At 40.1% G+C, this 21,810-nt stretch overlaps 1 protein-coding gene across 1 annotated transcript in view; it reads left to right on the top strand.

Annotated features, from left to right (window-relative positions):
* dph1 (diphthamide biosynthesis 1) overlaps window positions 1-21,810 on the top strand; it is a 75,842-nt gene that overhangs the window by 9,964 nt on the left and 44,068 nt on the right. Inside the window, exon 3 of the mRNA XM_057351221.1 lies at window positions 11,847-11,910. Coding sequence (XP_057207204.1) covers window positions 11,847-11,910 — 64 coding nt within the window. The remainder of the gene's footprint in view (window positions 1-11,846; window positions 11,911-21,810) is intronic.

The raw sequence follows: 21,810 nt of genomic DNA, 5'->3' as shown, positions 1-21,810 counted from the left end.
CACCCTGGGAGCGTTTTAAAACCAAAAAATTGATCTGCTTTTCAGGTGGTTGACGCTCTCTGTCCGCTGGTGAAAGTGTGCTTACCTGTGTATACAGCGCTCACGTATCTGTGTGTGTGCGCACGCTTCGGGTCGGAACTCGATACAGAGAGCAGAGGAGAACTGTAAAGGCGCGACCACATAGAAACAGAAATGACATGCTGCCATGTAAATAAGATAAATTACATGATGCTATTTAGTTTGTTTAGTACGAGAACAAGGTATAGACATGTTATATAGGAAAGGTAACCTTAAATGACTTCTCTTGTGATCTAACGCTACATAAACAATTAAATTAACTTGACTTTCAAGGGGGGGCGGGAGGTGCCGTGGGAGGGGCGGGGCACCCCCCTAAGGTAATAGTAGGGGAAACACTGAACTTGTCCCGAGGGCCAGTCTCAGCAAGCCCTCTGTCGCTGTAGTACAGGTGTCAAGAAACCTTCAGAACAGGCCATTACACTGTCACAGTAATCATGAGTGAGTGATATAAAGGACAAAGACAAGGACCGTGTCTGATTTAACGTCTTACAGCCCAGTCATGGGTTACAGAGAATGTCAGATTTGGATTCGAGTTTTGTTTATTCCACTTTTGAAAGAAAAAAATGCAGTCCTGAAGTAGAACGAAGTAAATGCTTCATTTGGCTTTAGGATGTCTGGGCTCATGTCCACCGTAAAGAATTTGTCAGCAGAGTCTAGAGCGATGCCCAGTATTTAATCGCTAAAAATCCTAATAATGTACTACCCGAGCCTCAGAAATGCCCAATTTCAAGCCTCTATTGATGTGAATGACAACAGACAAGTGTTTGATGTGGTGAATGTGTTAGCAGGTGGCTTGTGCCGAGTACTTTCATGAGGATTGGAGAGAATGCTGCAGTCTTCTGGGCTCTTTGTTGTGGAGGTTTTCATTTTAAAAGCCCCTCCTGGGCTCAATGGGAAAATATGATTTTTGACCAGTTTCTCTCTCTCTCTTCGTTCTTTACGTTGTTTTCTACCATTACTGTTTCCCAAATGTCTTTTAACCCAGCAGCTGCAGTCTCTTAGCATCTTAGCAGCAGCTCTGTGTCTGACTAAATGTCTGTTTTTGTTTGTTGTACATTTGATGTATGTACAGTATATTCAGGTTTTTGTTTTATTTATACTCTGAACTATAGTTCACGTCTCTATTGTGACCTTGGCAGACACATCTAGTTTTATATGTTATGAAGAGAAATATATAATGTAATTATAAGAACCTGTGTAACATATGTCCTTATGAATGTAACGTGTAATGTCATGTTTGGAATGTTCTTATGACTTTTTCTCACTTTTTTTCTGGCTTTACTGAGTCATGACTGATATATAGGCAAGTTTGACAAAGACCTTTTTCACAGCTTTATATACAGTGACAAGAAAAAGTATGTGAACCTATCAACTTCTGACTAGTTTAGAAAAGGCCAATGAAATTGGCGAATGAAATTTGCATGCCGGACTCCGCCCCCGGATATCCGGGTATAAAAGGGAGACCGCGTGCTGCATTCATTCACCTTTTGGTCTGAGGAGCCTGAGCATCCCTCGACCGCTGCGGCGGGCAGCCAGCGTTGTGGCAAGAAGGACACAACGTCTCGTTCCCTCCATCAGGGAACTGAGGTTACATCCGTAACCAAGACGTTCCCTTTCTGTCGGTCTCTCGACGTTGTGTCGAGCCGACAGATGGGGTTCCTGTGGAAAATGCCACAGCGCTGTGCCGCGTCACAATCTCCAGCGGAGCGACGCTGACTGGCCTGGGCGAGTCAGACGAGCGCTAGCGCGAAATTGTAACCGTCCAGTGGAGAGGTAGGGGGTCCCAGAGCTTTTGAAGAAAAGGTGGGAAGCCCCTGCCACCGGCCGTCATGGGTGGAGGCCTTGATTCTCTTACAGCGAGAAGCCGCCCGGCACCGTAAGGGCCACTGGGTAAGAATTATTCCCCCTGGGGGAAAAACGCTACAGAGACCACTACCTCTGTAGGGAGGAATTAGTGGAGACACCAACACGGTCTCACCATCAGGGGAGAACTCATGGGAAAATGTGCGGACTGAAGGAGTTAACCACAAGGTGGGAGTCCACCTAGGGAGGTCATGGGTTACCGAGGTGGGAACCAAACATGAGGATACATCAGACGGAACCGCCCACTGGGGGGGGTTATCACGTCTGGAGCACTAGGTCCAGTTAGAGCTATGTGGTAGATAACTCAACTGTTCCCCGGCCTAAGGGGGCAGGGCTGCTCTGCCCAGACTGCCCCCCAGGAAAGTGCTTAGTGATGGATGGAATGCCTGTTCTTTACCCAGTGGGGAAAGAAGGGAGGCGGAAATAGCCGCTGACCCACCTAAGGAAGGGGGGAAGGGCTTTCGCAGGCGTACACCCTACCGGCTGCCGGTCCTACATGTTGCCTTGCAGGATGCGGGCTGACACCGGTTCCACACGTAGGTTGTAGAACCTTGCGAAGGTGATAGGCGTAGCCCAACCCTGCAGCTCTGCAGATGTCTGCCAGAGAGGCGCCCTGAGCCAGTGCCCATGAGGAGTGTGCCTCACTCCTAACGGGCAGGGGCGATCTTGAGATCGGTATGCCGTAGCGACGGCATCCACGATCCAGTGCGCCAGCCTCTGTTTGGAGACAGCCCTCCCCTTCTGCTGACCTCCAAAACAGACAAAGAGCCTGCTCAGAGCTTCTGAAGCTCTGCGTACGGTTCAAGCAGAGGCGCAGTGCGCGTACTGGACACAACAAGGATGGGGTTGAGTCTTCCTCCCCAGTGGGGAGCGCCTGCAGGTTCACCACCTGGTCTCTAGGGGAATTGGTGGAAACTTTGGGCACGTAGCCGGGCCGGGGTCTCAGGATAACGTGAGAGTCACCGGGCCCGAGTTCTAGGCAATCTGTGGACACGGAGGGTGCTTGTAGGTCCCCTACCCTCTTGGAGGTGAGCAACATCAGGAGAGCCGTCTTTATCGTGAGGTGAGAAAGAGCGGCAGCTCCGAGGGCCTCGAAGGGGGGGCCTCTTGAGGCTCGCCACCTAGGTCGCAAGAGGGTACGGAGCGCGGATGAGGTGGTCGCCTTCTCTTTTCAGAGATACATTCCCTGTCATGCAGTTGCTTCTGGTCTCTGCTTTTCCATCAATGTTACGACCGAAATTATAATTGTTTTGTTTTGTTCGTTGGTTTTCAATTTCAGTTTAGTGTTTTATGTTGTTTTAATGGTGTGTATATAGTTTCAAATGTATTGTTTAAAAAATGACTTTCAGTTTTTATTTAGTTTAGTATAGATTTAGGTTTAGTTTTCATGGTTTATACAGCACCACAGATTGTTTCATCTGCCTATGAGGACTCGCACTTCACTTTATTATGGCTGAATCACATTCAATACTATCAAAGTTTAATTTAGCAGCTTTATTTATGTACTTCACAAGAATACAGCTGCAATGCTGACAATGAAATGTGCTATAAATGTGTCGTTGCTGCTACATTTAGCAGTAAATTGTGAGTACCGTCACTGTGGCATAACTTTAGTATAGAATGAAGATGAAGAAATCTCAGTGTTTTGCAGTCTGCAGCTGGATTTATTAAGTTCATGCCATGAAATTTATACATTTCTGTTATTTAACTCTTAGGCCAGGTTTCCTGTGCAGGGTTTGAGACTAGTCCTAGACTAAAATAAATGTTAGAGCTGTCTAAACTGAAAACGGCTTGCCTGACCCCTGACATATCTTAAAGCAGTGGTTCTCAAACTGTGGTACTCGTACCACTAGTGGTACTTGAAGAGACCCCGGTGGTACGTGAAGTGACAGGACAGACTATATATGTTAATTTACATTTCATGTATTAAATACAATTTCAAATGTTTAATACGCCTACATGATTGATAAATACAGAATACATCTCAGCCTATGTGTAATTTTAAAATAATTGTATGAATTATTGTTGTTTATTTATCATTGGTCGATGTAACTCAGGTGCGTGAAGGGCAGCTCAAACACAGAGCTGGAGCAGACAGGCGTTTGTGAGTCTCTCACTTCCGACGAACTGCGTGCAAATTAAGTTTCTTATGTATTTCTGCACTTGAACCGCTGTTTAGAGCTGTTGTTATTGCTGTAAAGTGCTAATTCAACACGCGTCTGCATCTACTCAAGGTTCAATCAATGAAGTGCGATGTATTTTTGCGATGTATTTTTGACGCGTCGCTTTGACAAAAGCGTAAGCGTAAGTCTCTTGTTTGTTATGTACAGCTGTTCTCTTGATGTTAAAGTATACGTGTATTTATTTATCTTATGTGTTGAATATTCTTTCCACATTGTTTGTCTTTAATATAAGTTTGTAGGCTTTCTGCAAGTCCCCACAAAGTTAAAAACATCCCCCATAAGAGTTTACAGAGCCCTGTTAACAGTGCACTACAGAAACGTGTTTTGTGTCAGCTATTACTGCTGACTAACTTAAAAAACATGGGAAAAAAACATGTTTTTAGTTTGAAAACAGCATGTAAATAAAATGTTTTTATTATTAATAATACATTAGAATTGGAAGCGAGGCGTAAAGAGAAAGATTCACAGCTCTACTATTAATTTAAGTGTGTATTCATGTGTTTTTCAATGGTGGTCATTAGGTGGTACTTTTGACAACTAATTTTATTAAAGGTGGTACTTGATCTGTAAAGTTTGAGAACCACTGTCTTAAAGTATAGCAGCCATTGTTTTTTGGGTATTTTTTTAATAAATGACTTAAATTTCTTAATTTAACTAAGGCCTAGTATTGGTTTAAACTAATCCCATGTTGTTTTAGTGAGTAAGATATGGGACTTAACTTGTTATTTTACTTAACAAAAGTATATTTTCATTTTCTAGTACTTGCATGGGACCACAATCAAAACAGTGGGAGTGTTTTGAGGCTGGTTATTACGTTGGGTGTAATAAAAAGTCAAACCCACCAGATTTTTGCTGTATGTCAATAAATGGGCGTGGCTACCTCACTTGTGATGAAGAAACATGGAGAACGTGTCTTTTTGTTCTGTCTTGACAGGACGTTAGGTAGCGTGCTCCTTTCTAAAGATGCCGTCAGACAGTGTTGCTAATATCCACTTCTTCTCTGGATCAAAGTCTCATACTTTAAATTTGGCTACCACTACCACCATGAAACTGTTTTGTGGTAATACCGCTCACATCCTGTGGTGTTTGAATACATTTTGGGAAAAAAAAATCTTCACTTTAGTCTTGTGTCTTTCCATGGTTCTGTGGGCCACATCAGAGCAGCAGAGTGCTCATTTCACATAATGAGGATGTATTGGTTGTCTGACTGATTATCTGTGAATTTCTTTCTGCCCTTAGCTTCCTGATGATTAATACAGATGTTGTAATTTGCAGCAAAGAGGATTTACCTCTCAGATTAATTCATTTCTGTGTTTGAATAATAAGTCCACGGTGTTTTGAAATGAATGTGATCGTGCTGCAAAGTCTCTCTGCAGTGTTGTCTGTTTATATTTGCCCACAGAATGATGAAACGGGAAGCGACTACGATCTGACGCTCTCATTTGGATGTACAAACATTGCATTTGAGTTGAAGAAATCTGTGTGGGCTTGTGTTTGTGCACGACACTGTCTTTATAATGCAGTTTAAGAAGAACCATAGACCCGTAAATAACACTAGTTATTTCTCTGTTTCTCCTCACTAACTCAAAGTAATAGCCCTTCAGCAAGTGCCGAGTGTTGTTTCATGAATTTACCAGACTGGAAAGTAGCCATATCAAATTCCAGGCTAAACCTCTCTGTTATGGGCAATATGTGACTAATAAACAAATATCGTATTCCACATGAGGAAGGTTCCATCAAAGAGTTATACTTTATGCAAGCAGTTGCATATCATAAATGTAGAAGGGTCAAAGACGTTAAGATGTCCCCATCAAAAGAAATTTACAAAAGTGATTTTATGTCCATAGACGGCACATTAAATGTAAGTAAAATGTCTACTTTATGGTTTTGGATAATAAAATGTCAAAAATTTGGTTGAAATAATGTTAAATCGTCATTCAGTATAACAAAATATTTATGTACAAATTCAAACAACATGCTTGACTTGTACATATTAAAATATATAAAATAAAAATGGAGCATATTACATTTTATTGTGCTTTAAATGAGTAAAAAGTTCTTATTGACAAATGGCCAAAACCTAGGATAGTGGCAAATCTTAAAAAATGTAATATTATAACTAATTAGCTTTTGGGGTGAAAGTAATTAGTCTTTTAATATGTCCTAAATTGATTTTTGTTGTAAATATGCCTGAAAAGATTGTTACACTGAATGACTATTAATGGGCGTCTTCTGTAAATCAGGGAAAATGTATGATATTTATTTTTTGCTCAGAAAAACAAAAACAAAAATGCAATTAAATAAAACAGAAAACGTTTTTTAACAACAACAATTTAAAGCAGTATTACACTTATTGGGCCTCATTCATGAAACACGAGCAGAATGATTTTTTGTGTAAATCGTTTGTAAAGTCGTTTTGACGTAAATCTTCGGATTCATGAAAATGTTCGTATTTTCAAAACATTATTGAGAAATTTACATCTGCTCCCTACCACGTGTAAATGGTGCGTAAAATATTCAAACGTTCTGTATTCTTTTAGACAAACTGATGACACTGCATTTTGATGCACTATGTATCATAATGATATTTCACAAGTTCTTTTGCCCTGTCTTTTTTCATTTTTTACTCTTCAACTTTGGGTAAAACGCAGAGCTCGTCACTGTCCTTTTTTGCACAGCTGACCAACCACAGTGGAGGAGAGGCGGGACAAACACTACATTGACCAACCATCATACACAACAATGGAGAAGTTAATATTGCTAGTTACAGTCTATTAAGTAATATTAATAAGAATAAGACACTAGTAACATGTAACTGTCATGGATATTCCAAATCACAGCAACCTCCGGAAAAATGCGCTGTGCTTCCAAAGAGCTCTCAAGCGCCACCAGCTGGTCATTTTCAGAAGAACACCAGGTATTATTTCAGCTGGCTAAAACCACTTTGGTGGACACAGTTGAATTTATTAATTTATTGGTAAGCATATAGCCTATTATGCATTTATGCAATAATGTTGGCAAACCAGAGAATAAAGTCCAGAGGAGCATTCCTAGATACGTAATTTGCGTAGCTGTAGTGCAGAGGCGGAGATTATGCTAATCATGAATGAGTGTGCATGCATGCCCTGTTTACGAGTGATTGGAATTCATTAACATACACACATTTCGCTATCAAATCTGACGTTTATGTAGTCTTTGTGAATCTGGAGGAAAGTTTTTAGGAAGGTCCGTTTTACGCGCAAATTACTCGAAATTGTTTCACGAATGAGGCCCATTGTTTTTATGCTCAAACCCTTTTTCATCTATGACCCAGAAACAAAACACAAAACTATTACTTTTATAATCTGTTTAGCTTTTATTATTGCACCTGAGCACTTTCAATCATTCAGATAGTTTGATGTGGTTAACATTTTGTCTGTCACTTTCGGCGACAATGTAACTGGTGTAACACAAACGCATCTATTCATCTACGTGTGATTGCGCTCATCTTGCGTTCTATTTCCACACACTCATTTTCAGACTGGGCTTCTGGCATTCTGGCATTTCCTTGAGCTTCTATGACATTTCTGAATCTGTGGAATGTAAACGTGCACACGCTTTGCCCAGAGCTGGCGCTAGGCCTTCTTACGTAAAGGAGCCGTCCGAAGATTGATAGATGGAGAGATTTGTCAGTCGTGGCTATGCTGAGCTGAATAACCTTTTACAGTTAATAAACTCGCCCTTTCCCAGGTAATGACCTGTCTGTGTCTGTCCGGACTGAAGGAGGTCAGTCTTTTAACCTTTCATCAGAGATGTGCTCAGAGCAGCTCTCTTCCTCTTCTTCTCCATCCATCACACTTACCGGTCACTCCTTATCTTGTCTACATTCAGAACAAATTGTTTTGTGTTTATGTTGTTCTTTCATTCATTGGAGGAATCTTCTCAGCTGGGACAAACTCATGTAAATGTGATGTTTGTTAACTTTCTAAGTGTCTTGTAAGATGTTAATGTGTGATGCCTGTAGGAGACATGCTCTTAAACCCACAGCACTGATTTGTATGGGAAATGGAGATTGAATGTTGTGTTTTGTTGGAATGATTATGGTTGTAATTGATATTACTGCAGCGTTGGTCCCATCCAGCGTATTTAATAATTTATGCGGAGGACTACATGACTGACTGAAGGCCAGTTTTAATGGGGAGAAAAAGGTGGCGTATGTCATGTAAAACATAAAAAAATATTCAATCAATTGTTGCTTTTGCATCTATATTGCCATCTGTGTTTACAACATAAATTTGCAGGTTACTTTACATACTTATTTTTACATGGATTTATAGGTCCAGTGTGTAATTGAGGATCTATTGAAAGAAATGCAATATAATAAACATGACTGTCTTCAGAAGTGTATAAAGACCTTACATATAGAAGCGTTATGTTTTTATTACCTTAGAATGAGCTATTTCTACACCGTGGGTCCCCTTGCATGGTGTTCTGTGTCAGCCACCGTAGTGCTTCGAAAGGAAAGGGGGGTGGAGTAAGCTGTTGGTTACAATTTGCAACCTCACCACTAGATGCCACTAAATTTCAAATACTAGACCTTTACGTCAAATGGCCTCAAGCTACAAAATTATGCTATGAATCATTTATATGCGCTATTATAGGTGCTAGGATAAGTACTTGAATACGTGTTCTGTCAGTTTTTTTTCACTGTTGTTAAATTCCAGTGCGACGGCAAAACGGAAGTTCTTCTTGTTTGTTGCAAGACGGATGTTATGATACACTGCTTTGCGAAAAGGCGGAAGTTAAGTGACGTCATTGTGAAAAGGGCCTATTGAAAAAAATTTGTGCATGCGTGACATCATTATGACATCATAACTTGCAGAATGGCCATAATTGCAAACCTCACGGTTCATTTGTTTCATCGCTTACTCGCCGAGTTGTTCTGAACGGTTCATTTAACACTTCCAATTTTAGGACAATTAGTCTGTTTCCAAGACGACAGAACAGGATATCTAAGCGTGATGGTGACGTATGGAGTGAAAAAATCGACGCTACTTAGACATGTGTCTGTATTATGCGGTTCATCAACCCCGTTTAATTCAAAGTCTCTGTCTGAATGATTCAAAAATGAAGAGCCAGCACAGGCTCATATCTCAGCCTCACACAGACAATTGATCTCATTAGAATGATGCCACATTGGCTCATGGGTTGAAATTATGTTTATTGAAATAACAGCTTCCTAGCACAATATCAATAAAGCATGAATCCTGGTTTCCCGGTCTGTTTTTATTTTGGGTTAAACTGAACGGCTGACTGTATGTTATACCTTAAATATTAAATAGCTAAGTAGAATTCATTTGTCGTTCTTTTTTTAAATCAAAAAGGTCAAATTGAAATATCCAGGAGGCAAATGCAATTTTACATGTATGCAGTTGGCAGACGCTTTTATCCAAAGCGACTTACATTGCATTGTTCTATACATTTGTTTCTGACTATGTGCAATCCCCTTGGATCGAACCCATGACCTTGGCGTTGCTAGCGCCATGCTCTAATTAATATATGAATATGTTTGTATTTCAGTCTTTAATATAATTTTACTTTATAGTTAACTACTGATATGGCACTGGTGTGATGTGTAAGGGAATTTCAGTCATTAGATACTTACCTTAATTTTGTTCATTTTAATACAGAGGAGAGTTTCTTGCTGCTTAATATTTGTAAAACTAAAGAAATGTGTTGTGGGGCTAATAATGTACGAGCACTTTGTGAACCTTTGCTAGTTAATGGAGAGGAAATTGAACAGGTGGGATATTTTAAATATTTAGGTACAGAGATTGATGCCCAATTTTCATTTGATAAGCATTCAGATAATGTTTTTAAAAAGGCTTATCAACGTTTAGGTTTATTGAGAAAGCTGAGGAGTTTTAACATTGAAAAGGGCATTTTGATAGTTGTACTTTTAATATCGTATCTTGGTTCAACTCTCTGTTAAAAGGATTACAAATATGATGAGTAAAATAATTGGTGAGAGACAAACACCTCTCGCTGATCTCTTACTTGGGCATTAAAAAGTAAAGCTTCTGTTATTGTTCTGTACGGTTCTTTCCAGTTACTTCCCTCTGGCAGATGGTATAAAGTACCTTTAGTAAAAAGGGCCAGGTATAAAAAGACCTTTGTCCCAACTGCAATTGGTATTTTAAATGGGATCTTAAAATTATTTTGTATGTAATGTAAAGTTTGTTGTGATGATTGTTTGTATTGCTTGTGTGTTTGAGCCTTTGTCTAAAGACAATTTTCTACCCTACTTGGGATAGACAATAAAGCTTTTTGAATTGAATTGAATTTGCACTTTTAAAGAAAAACATAGCCTTAAAGGAATTATCATTAATTGAATTCAGGAGAGCAGAAATGGTGTCCGCAAGAGATGATGCATTGATTAGTCTTGGCTTATAACATTGTAATGGATCCAACAATGGTATATCACTTTGCTTTCATATCACACAAATGTTTTAGCTGTCGTTTTATGCACATTCATTTCACACCGATTTAATGCATTCTTGAGAACGTTTAAACGCACATGCATGGCTGTCCGTTTCCACACTGAAAGGCATTTTTTTTTGGCTCATGTTCTCCAGAGAAATGTAAAGCGGGTATCATTTGTCTGTGTTCTTGGGTTTGGTGTAATTTTAGTGTGACAAGTTTTTGCAGCTGTTTAAATGATTTGTTTGTTTGAAATAGTGCCAGCGGATGCACCATTTCTGCTTCTGCCAACTCATTTATATAAAAGATGAACAAAAGCTTCAGTTTTGTAAACAAATATACACACAGTTTATATTGTATTACACATACATTTAATCCTCTGTGTATAAATCCACATATATAGGCCTTTTTTAAACATTAAAGATTACATTTTAAGAATACCGTAGATTTGTGTACTACACAAATGTACTACATCACTGTTTTATAAAGCAAATCGTTCTTTTTATGAATTAGAAATATTTTTTTATTTTTTCTAACACAACAGCGTGCCAAAATGAACTTGGTAGTCTGTGTCTTTGAACCTATTAATTTCATTATGCAGATTTTGTGTTTGCATTATGTGATTATAATTAGCTGCTCATAATGTGGCATGACATTTGTTTTGGCAGCGTGTAAACATGAGACAGAGGCCAAAATTGTCTCTCACACTAAATGTGTGACGCTGGATTCACACAGGGCTTAAGCGTCAATGCTTGACGGAGGGTGAGTCTGAAGCGTGGCCGACACGATCGTCATAGAGACAACAGCCAATCAAATTGTTCTCTGGTCTTGCATGGACACAATTTGCTACCGCCTGCACTAGGTTATTTGCATGAGGCGATCGAAAGTTGAGAAATTATTAACTTCTTGCCGCGAGCAATGCCAGTGAAGCGACGCTGACGGACTCACAATTCAGTTCGGCAACGCATGACGTCACCCATTCAAAGTAAATGAGAAGCGTTGACGCTGATGCCACGTGTGATTCCAGCGTGATAGTTGGCAACGCTGTATAAAGTTTAATTTTGTAGCTATGTTCATACTGTACATTCTATGCATGTTCCTGTGTTAGAGGCTCATTTACATGACATTATTAATGAGTATAAGGTGAGATCTTTTTACTGCTCTGCCCTCTTTACCAGAGTAATATATAGGAGGTCAGGGTGGCTGTCACTTATACTGTACTGTATTGCTCTGACCAGATCTCTGTCTCTCTGTGACCTGCAGTGGCCTTGCAGTTACCTGAAGGTCTGCAGATGTTTGCCTGTGTGATCGCTGACATCATTGAAAGGTAGGTACCACACACATGCTCTCCCCCAACAGCCCTTTTAAGGTACTCCCAATGTAAGAAAAACATTGTTGCCTCTTAAGATACTGTGCTCAAGTGTCTCAGTCAGTCCCCTTGTTCAGTAGTCAGGGCACTGATCAGGGATTTGGCCAGGGATAGTTCACCAGAAATTGAAAATTCTGTCTTACTTTTACTCACCCTCAGATTGGTCCAAACCTGTATAAATTTCTTTGTCCTGATTAACACAAAGGAAGATATTTGGAAGAATTTCAGTAACCAAACAGATCTCATCCCCCATTGACTCCCATAGCATTTATCTTCCCTACTATGGCAATAAATGGGTTTTTATTAGTAGTATTTTACATGCAGAACTATTGTTATTTCAAAACATTTCTTTGCTATTTTTTTTGAAGTAATGGAAACAACTTGTATGTGCACAGTAGGCATGCGCCGAATACCGGTTTCAAGGTATACCACGGTTTGGACAAGTCACGGTTTTAAAACCACTAAAAGTTTCTGTTATACCGTTTCAAAGGTATGAGCTGTTTTGTGCAGGAATCCATAAGGTTCTGTGCTATATTTTGTTCATGCTTAATTAGTTGTTTGCTCATCTGCATTTAATTTATTTATGTATATGTGTATATGTATATATGTCTGGATGAATGCATGTGAGTTTAATTACTGGAAATGTATGTAAAAGAAGACTAGAAAGGGATGCCATACTTTCAAAATGTTTGGGAAGCACTAATTTAACCTGACATACTGTTCATGTTTACTATTGTTCCAAATATTTTGTGTTGTTTAAAAATCAAATCTATTGTGTTCAATGTTTTTTACTCAGACATTTAAAATAACACATTTTAAAGCTGCAACCGCAATACCGCCATATCGAGAAACCGTGATAGTTTGGCTTAAAGTTACCATACTTTCAAAATCTCATACCGGCCCATGCCTATGCGCTGGTAGGCATACAGTGTACCTCACAAACCCCCTGCAATTACTCGTGAACCACCAGGGGTTTGGGCACCCCAGTTTGGGAAACCCTTCCTTACCTTAAGAGTGATATTTGTGCTCGTAGAAAAGACGTGGAGTTGTTTTCTGAGTAGAGTGCTTCAAATTATCCACTTAAGTTGCTGGCTCTAAAGACAGCTGTCTATGTAGGGAGTCTTCAGCTCACTAGGTTTTGGAAGAGAGCTTTAGTCTCCCTCACACATCACATCTCAGGTCTGGACATTTTCATTAGTAATTTCGTTGACGACACCGTGCTGAAGGCCTCTATTCTCATTAAAAAACTGTGCTTATCATCATTCCCCGCCGTAGCCTGTATCTGGGACTCAGCAGAAAATTAGACACGATTCCAGACACAAGCCAGCTATCACGCTCTCGCTAGTTAACGACGTGAAGTGGGCAAAACTATTATTCTTCTTAATTGCAGATGCGCAGAACGTGCGGCATACAAACATTTTGCCGTAGACACAAGCATATACAGATGCAAATAGCGGCCTGGTGTGGAAGGTCCGACCACACCTCCCACTTCGATCAGATTTAATGGTAATGCAAATGACTGCGCCGCGAAAACTAAAAGATGTTTGTATTCACGGCATATTCTCAGGGTGCTCTGCGTTTGCAGAATAATCAAGTATACGCGGCTGATCCCTGATGTTAGGAGCCTCCTGGGATGAATGTTTCTTTATAGCGCGTTCCCACTTTCCTCAGTATAAGCAGAGCCGCCTTCTGGATGTCTGCTAGTGCTAATGAGGGACACATTCCCATGGAACTGAAGTGTGATGGGTAAGCGCTTCCATTGAAGGATATGTTTAGCCACGGGTTCCGCTCTCAAACTGTCACATTCTCAGAGGGAGTCATCTGTATTACGAAAACATTACGGTGCTCAAATGATTTGATCTCACTCAGTGCCACCGGTTCCGTTTGGATGTGAGATGGAGAATTGAAACGGGCAGCTTTGAGTGTTTCCAGTGGGTCATGTGAACGACTTGCTGTCTGTTGACTGGTTTGATTAAAACAATTCCCTCAGTTTGATATTTTTAGGTGTCCGCTTTTAAATCCGTTTTTTATCAACTTCTTGAACATAGTGGTTCCCAACAAAACAGCCATCACGATATCAGATTATAACTAAACGGTTGATACATCTTGCGATACCTCTTAAAGTTTTTATTTTAAAAAATTGTAATGCAAATCAGTCAAATTTTATTGAGTTGTTTTCTCTTTTTTGGCCAGTGAATGGTTTATAACCATTATGGCTCTTAAAGGCATTGTACACCCAAAAATGAAAATTGTGTCTTCATTTACTTACCTTCAAGCTGTTCCAAACCTGTATAAATGTCTTTGTTCTGTTGAACACAAAAGAAGATATTTTGAAGAATATCAAACATTTTTTAAAGGAAACAATTGCGGGGCACCATTGACTACCATAATAGTTTTTTTCTTCATAGTCAATAGTGCCCCAAATATTTTGTATTGTATAAAGTTTGGTATATCTTTCTTTGTGTTGAGCAGAACAACAATGTTTACAGGTTTGGAACAACTTAAGGGTGAGTAAATGATGGCAGAATTTTCATTTTTGGGTGATCTATCCCTTTAAAGCAAAATATTAAATGGGTGCTGAATTATTTACGATATTCACGATTCTCAATATCACGGTTATGGAAAATATAGGCATATTGTGACACCCGTAGTAGCGATCGTTCTCCCCAAAATGAAATGCTGTCATTTAATCGCCCTCGAACACAAATGTTAGACACATTAGGCGGAGTTTTAGTGACTGACAACCTCAGTCACCATTCACTTCACTTTGTGGGCAGAAAATCAGTGTCAACATACTTTTGTAAGATTTATGGCCTCTCTGTCTCTCTTTCTCGTCCACATAAGTGTGTGAGAATTGCTGTTGAGTGCGTTCAATGTAATGTGTACTTTCTCCCCTTTATCAGTGAAGTGCTGTGCCCTCAGCTATAGAGCTGCCTCTTTCTCATCGTAATGGGACCGAATGTCCAGACACTTAAATCCCTGTTTAAAATAGTCAGTGTTTAATTGGAGCAATTAATGTCTACTAATTAACTCAACCCCCCCCCACGTTCCCCCAGCTACTGCTTTTCATCTCTCACTCTCTTCATCTTCTGCATCTTCTTCTCATCGTTCAAGCAGCCTCATCTCTGGATCTCAGCCAGCAGGTTGCCTTCGATCTGATGTTTCTCTGAGGGCTTTTAACTTGGCTTGTATAGGACATTTATTTCTCAGCGGTATTTAGGGCACAGGCTGTTTAGACATGACGCACTTGTTGGCTAAACGCTCTTCATTAGCCTTTGGCTCTGTTTAGCATGCTAGAGAAACCGAGGTGTTTTTGCAGCGAAAATCCATGAAGCGAGGTCACGGGGAGGCAGGTATGTGCTGCGTGACCTCAGTTAACAGTTTGTTTAGGGTCGAGCTGGATTGCCCCAGGGCCACGAAAAAGGATTAATTGTTACATGACACTGAACTAATACTAAAGCCAGGACCGGGCACAGCTCTGAAACATGGATAGAAAGGGAGATTGTATTGTTGAACAAAATTTGAAAGGTGGTTTAAGGATAGGTGGATGGTGATGTCACAACGTAGTAGGCTAAGCTCATTAACATCGATGGAAATTTGTACATTTTCTTATAGCAGATGTAAGGGTGTCAGCCACGTGATGTTCATGGCATCTGGTGTAAAGAGAAGCACTTGAGAGATTGAGACTGCACAGGAGGTGGTGAACGTGTCATGTGATCCGGGATGGATATTGAGCTCCGTGTCAGTGTGCAGAAAAAGAGGTTGTGTCAGTGTAGTCAGAGTATAAGCTGATTAAACAAGATGAGGTTTTAAGCTCTAATGAGAACAAGCTGCTGCATATTACAGCAAATCTGTACTTGATACAGTACACACAAGAACACAACCAGTCCTGCTTCCGTAAAGACAAATGTCCCTGCTTTTGGCTTACATAGAAATATATAGATGCTAAGTGTTCACAGTACAATCACATGTCTCAATGACAGCACGTACACAGAGGAAAGGTGCAGTTGACTTCTAAGAAATTGTTTTACATTGGCTTCATGGCTGTGATATACAATATAAGGGATATCGCACACCTGTAGCCACTCGTGAAAGATTTCACACTTTGATAAAGTTGTTCCTGATACATGGGTATAAAGAATGGATTTTTTGTGTTGGTGCTTGAGCTGGATATTGTTACCGCATGATACACATTGAAATACTTCACAGTTGGATAGAGAGATGCAGCATGTTTCCACAGAGAGTGAGTCTCTGGTAGATTTCTGTTTTATTCTGTTTTATACTTAGCTCTGTACACTGTAGTAGGCTTTGTGAGACATGTTTTATTGCACTTGCAATACTTGTAAATCGCTTTGGATTAAAGCGTCTGCTAAATGAATAAATGTAATGTAAATGTATTCACTTTATGTATCTTGATGTGCAGTTTTGGAGATGTGGAGTTGGTTCTCCAGGTAGATGCTACACCAGCTCTGCCTGGTGTACACAATACAACGTTAAATAAGAAATCACAGGGCGGTGTACTGAGTTTCTGCCAAGTTGTTGTTTAAGTCATTTAAAAGAACATCTTTAAGTGATGTTCGGCTTTGAGTTGTGGCTCGTTACGAGACATTGCAACAAACCACAAGAGCCGAACGTATGTCAGTTTGACTTTGATTTACCGACCGCCGATTCAGGAAGCGTAAAAACGTCTTATGAAAAGCCGATTGAACACGTACATAGCGCTGGGGCAAATCTCCTGCGGTTTCCATCATGTTGGAGAGCCGGAAGGAGAAACCACCTCCCGTGCTGTCTGTCACTGGGTGTTATGTTCTCGATAATGCCGCCTTCACAGCTAAGAGAACTCAGAATAGAAATGCTGGATTCATTGAGTTTCCTGTTTAAAGGTCTAAGCTTTTTATTTCATTCACTGACGCTCAACTGTTGCTTTTCCTGTTTTTCAGTTTTATTGGAGGTCATTTTATCGAACACATAGCATTTATGTAAATGTGTTTATCTTTAATCTTAATGTAAAATGCTGGGTTCTTACAAGCATACAAGCGTAAAGGAACAGTATACCCAAAAATGAAAATTCTGTCTTCATTTATTCACCCTCAAGCTGTTCCAAATCAATACATTTCTATGTTCTGATGAGCACAGAGAAAGATATTTGGAAGAATGCTTGTAACCAAAAAGTTCTTGGCCACCATTGACTACCATAGTAGAATTTTTTTTTTAAATGTAGGAAAGAAAACAGTTCTGGGGCACTTTTGACTATCATTGTAGTTTTTGGTGAACTGTCCCTTTAAGAGAATTGAGTCAATTGGAGTGCATCAGCATAATGGATCTTAAAGGGTGTAGTTTAGTAGTCTGCTCATCTTTGGAGGCAATATTCATAAACATCTGGATTGTTTTTTAATGTCCTTTTGTGTTCTATAAGGTTAAGGAGACACAAATTTCATTTTTGACCGTACTGTTCCTTTAAGAAACTGTCAGTCATTCTCATCAACACAGTGCACTCCCTTGGTCAGTCTGTGAAATGAATCTTATACCTCATTTTACCTGATTACCTTATTTTTTCAAAAATGCTTTGATTTTTTCCCACTGCCATTGCCAGAGATCCTATCTGACAGCTGGCCTCGTTTTAGTTTTCTTTGATTATTGTCTCCAGGCCGCAGCCCACGGCCCCTGCAGGGGAAATGTCAGAGTTAGTGTGGAGGAAAGATGCTGGTAGGGGCCGACAGTCCCCGTTCACTACTCGCAGCGTGCATCTGAGCTGTAGGTGTCAGGAGCAGCGGTATGATTGTGTATGTGTGTGAGTGTATTTGTGAGTCCCAGCTGTCTGTCTTCCTCGGTTCTTATATAAGGAGCCCGTATGGGGAGTAGAGATCACCAGGCCCACAGCCACTGGGAGAACAAGCCAATTTCTCACTCTCTCCTGCTCTTTTTCTCGCTATGTCTTGCTCGCTCTGTCTGTGCTGATGACTAATGAGCAACCATGCCATTCTGTGTAATGAGTTACCTGCCTACATGCCCAGTGTGTTGCCTTGTCTTGCTGGCAAGGACTGCCGTGAAGGAAAGGGTGCATGAACAAGAGAGAGAGAGAGGGATATAGACGAGAGTCAGCCTGCTCTGATTTCTGTCTCTAATACTTTTGGAATCACAGGTAGACATTCTTTTACCTAAGGTAGAGAGTTTTAAACTGGATAGCTAGTCTTGTTTTGATGGACATGTGCAGAGACCAAAATAAAAATTTTGCAATACCAGCCGCCAATAGTGGGTGAGTTAGGAAAACCAGCCCAAAACTTTAGCATTTTTATTTTCTTGATAATCTATTTTTGTTCCCATAACAGTGGGATCATTTAGCAGGTTTTTTCCTGGCATGTATGTTAGCCGTTTTGTCACTTGAGATGAGCATGGCGTCTCTCACAAAAATAGGATTTTTGTTTGTTGTGAAGTATTATCAACGAAAATACGACAAAGTTTAATTCGTTATGGGAATACTTCCCCCCCCAAAAGAAAATATTGTCATTGAGTCAGAAACTTGTTTGGCTTTGTTTCTTCTGTGGAACAAAAAAGAAGATAATTGAATGTTTATCTGGTTAAGTGGATTCATTGCATTGGCAGAACATTGTGACTCACTTTGACATACAATAAAAAAAAGTATAGTGCTTATTTTTACCATATAGTGGAAATTGCTTTATGTTTTGTTCTGTTAAACACACAGTAAGATATTTTGAAGAATGTAGGAAAGCAAACAGTTCTGGGGCACGTTTGACTACCGTTGTAGTTTTCTCCTATTATTGTAGTCAACGGTGGCCAAGAACTGTTTGGTTACAAGCATTTTTCCAAATATCTTTCTCTGACTTCATCGGAACAAAGAAATTTATATACATTTGGAACAACTTGAGTAAATGAAGACAGAATATTTATTTTTGGGTGAACTGTCCCTTTAAACATTAATATGTTACATTTTGACCCTTTACATATGGTTTATTTCAAATGTTTTGTCTGAGACCCTCTGTAGTATCATCACACCTCAGATGTGAGCAGGGAAGCTGTTTCAGAGATACTCTGCTAATTTGCCTCAATAGCTATTGCTGTCCAATGTTGGGTGTTGCTGAAGATAGCAGGTGGGCAAATTATTGTATATACTTTTTAGGAGAATTGCAAATCTTTAGGTCCATGCTGTGAACACCACACTGAGGTGCAAAGAGGAAAACCCACACCTGCAGGTCACACCTGAACATCACCTTACCTCCGGCAGGTCCCAGGGGGAACCTCCACCTACTCAAGCCTACGGCGTAATCTACTAAATAAAGCCTCAAGTGAGAGTGCACCTGTGTATTCACAGCTCACTTAAATAAAACTTTGAATCTGTTGTAATAAAAAAAACTGTGAATGGCACTCAGTAAGTGTTGGTAGCAAACAAGTACAGCAAATAAGTCACAGAAATCAATATAGGTCGAAGAAAAACCGAGAAAAATAATGAAGACAGAAACCTGGAGAAGATTCAGAGCAAAGGTGGGGAAAAAGTTCGATTCGATTGCTCTTGTCAGAATGGCAAATTGCAGGCTTGAGAACTCTGTTGGGTTAGAGAGCCATCGAACAGCTTGTGAAAACAGACTTTGCTTTGCGAATTTCATTGGCTGTCTGCTTGACACTCAGTTTCTCATCGTGGTTGTTCTAGAGTTGTTACCGAAGTTTGTCAACACATTTAGATTCAGTCTGAGTCACCCCACACAGACACTCTTGTAGACCATCCGAGAAAGCTTCTCTTTCTCTCCATAGGGTTGTTGAATGTGTGTGAGATACGTGGTTGTGAAATATGAAGGTGGCGTGTAGCAGTCAGGCCTAGCTAATTACACACAGACCGCCTCATTGACATGGTCCTCACTGTCGTCCCAGAGATGATCTTTATTATTTATGAAACCATAAAATAAACATCTCATGCCCTTGCACAGCGGTGTTGTAGGATGGTGAGGAATGTGGGAAATTCAGGGCAATTCAGATTTGTTCTTCGATTCACTTTTTTGTTAAGAGTCCCCTTAAGAAGATGTCTATTCATAGTTTTACGGTCGAAAAGATATCTATAGTGTAGTTCAGTTGTATTTATTGCTCTTTAAGAAGTTAAAATAAAAGAAACATGATCTACGATGGAGGGAGGACAAATACAGTAGTAACAATAACTATATTTAAACTAGTGAGCTACCTTGCTCAGTGTCTACATAGACACCATCATGGAAGCTCATTGATTTGTTTGTATTTATCAACAAAGGTAATCTTTCATGGCATATGATGGACTGTAGTGTATTGTGACAGTATTTACACAATTAACTGTTTAATTAAAGGGCCCATTGTATGAAAGTCAAAATTCAAGCTATAATCGGGTCCCCGGTGCATCTAGCAACCCAGAAAACGTGAAAAACAAGTTCCCAGTAACTTTGTTTTGGTAAGGCTTTCTCTTCAAGCATGTGAGAAATCGAGCCGTTCAGATTTCGCTCCTGATGTGACGTAGACGCATGCTCTTATTATAATATTACCGCCCCTTAATCTACACAATTCCACCCACGGCGCTGCAGCCATTGTTGTTTTCACAAGCGACAGCGGTGTGTACGTGATACCATGGCTAAAGTTCATGGACAACATGCAATGTAGTCGCTGCACAGAGTCCTAACCTCGGAAGAGACAGGAGTGGATTTATTTTATTTTTAACATTGAGACCCGCGATCGCGGTGAATTTCTGTCCGGTTTGCGATCACAGGTCTCAAATGCTGACAGGTACGGTCATATATCATTAAACGCCATACAACTATAGGCTATACTAACTATACGCAAAGCCTTCACAGGCTTCACTTATCCCGTGCGAATGCGCCACATGAAATACAGATGTTGGGAGGTCATTTATAAATCACACGAGGTCCCCAGATAATACTAATCCCGTGCAAATAGGGCTTTAGAATATAGCATGAGGTGACTGACCACTATATGAAAGGCCCTTCTTGTTGGATGTTCCCCAACCCTAAAATTAGGCAGATGTGAAAATAAGACACTAAGGAACTTCTAATAAAACCACAGTTCAGTGTCACTGCTCTGTCATGTTTTATCACAGTAAAACTAATTTTTTCCTCAAGGTTATACACACTTGGAACTTTCTTGCAAATCCTATTTTGTTTAATTGAGGTGCAAACGCCACAAGTATCTAACCATGATTTTCCTCCACTACTCGGAGTATACACTCATCTGCTTTCGCCTGCGAGTCTGATTTGCATATTTTTCTCATCCACTTACCAACATGATCGCTGTGCCTGTGGTGCTTGACAACAAATGTCTTCAAATTCACTCTCACACTAATGAGGTGAAATTATTTAGCAGGGCTTTAAAAACAAAGTTGAGTGTCTGCTTGTTTTCTTACAGAAAGCATCTGAACTTGGAGGAGCCTGCTGTTCTCGTGTTGTCCTCGGAATACACCTAGCGTGCACTGTTGTGCTGTTTTAGAATCACGCTTCACAGACTTGCTATACCTCGCGGAAAGGTGGTTTCGCCTCAAATGAAGCAACCTTAAGAAAACTCTGAGGTTGAAGGTTGGGAGAAGGCGCCTCAGGAGTGGATATATATGCGAGTCTCTTTTAGCACTAAGAGTCTGTCTATCTTTTCTGGACAGGGCATTTTCTAAGGAGAAAGGATTTAAGGCCTGTTCACACTAAGTTTTAGATTTAAAAGAGAAATTATTTATCTTTGTGAATGTCTTCAAACAAGAAAATGTGTTCACCTCTTCAGGGTGCACAAGCCTTTAATGTGTAAAAAGGTATACAGAAAATATTTAAGGCGCCATGAAATAAAAAATGGGGCTGGTTAAAGTACTCATCAAAGATCATTAAA

This window comes from Triplophysa rosa, linkage group LG14 (assembly GCF_024868665.1).
Source record: "Triplophysa rosa linkage group LG14, Trosa_1v2, whole genome shotgun sequence".
Lineage (NCBI taxonomy): Eukaryota > Metazoa > Chordata > Actinopteri > Cypriniformes > Nemacheilidae > Triplophysa > Triplophysa rosa.
This window is presented reverse-complemented; position numbering and strand designations above follow the sequence as displayed.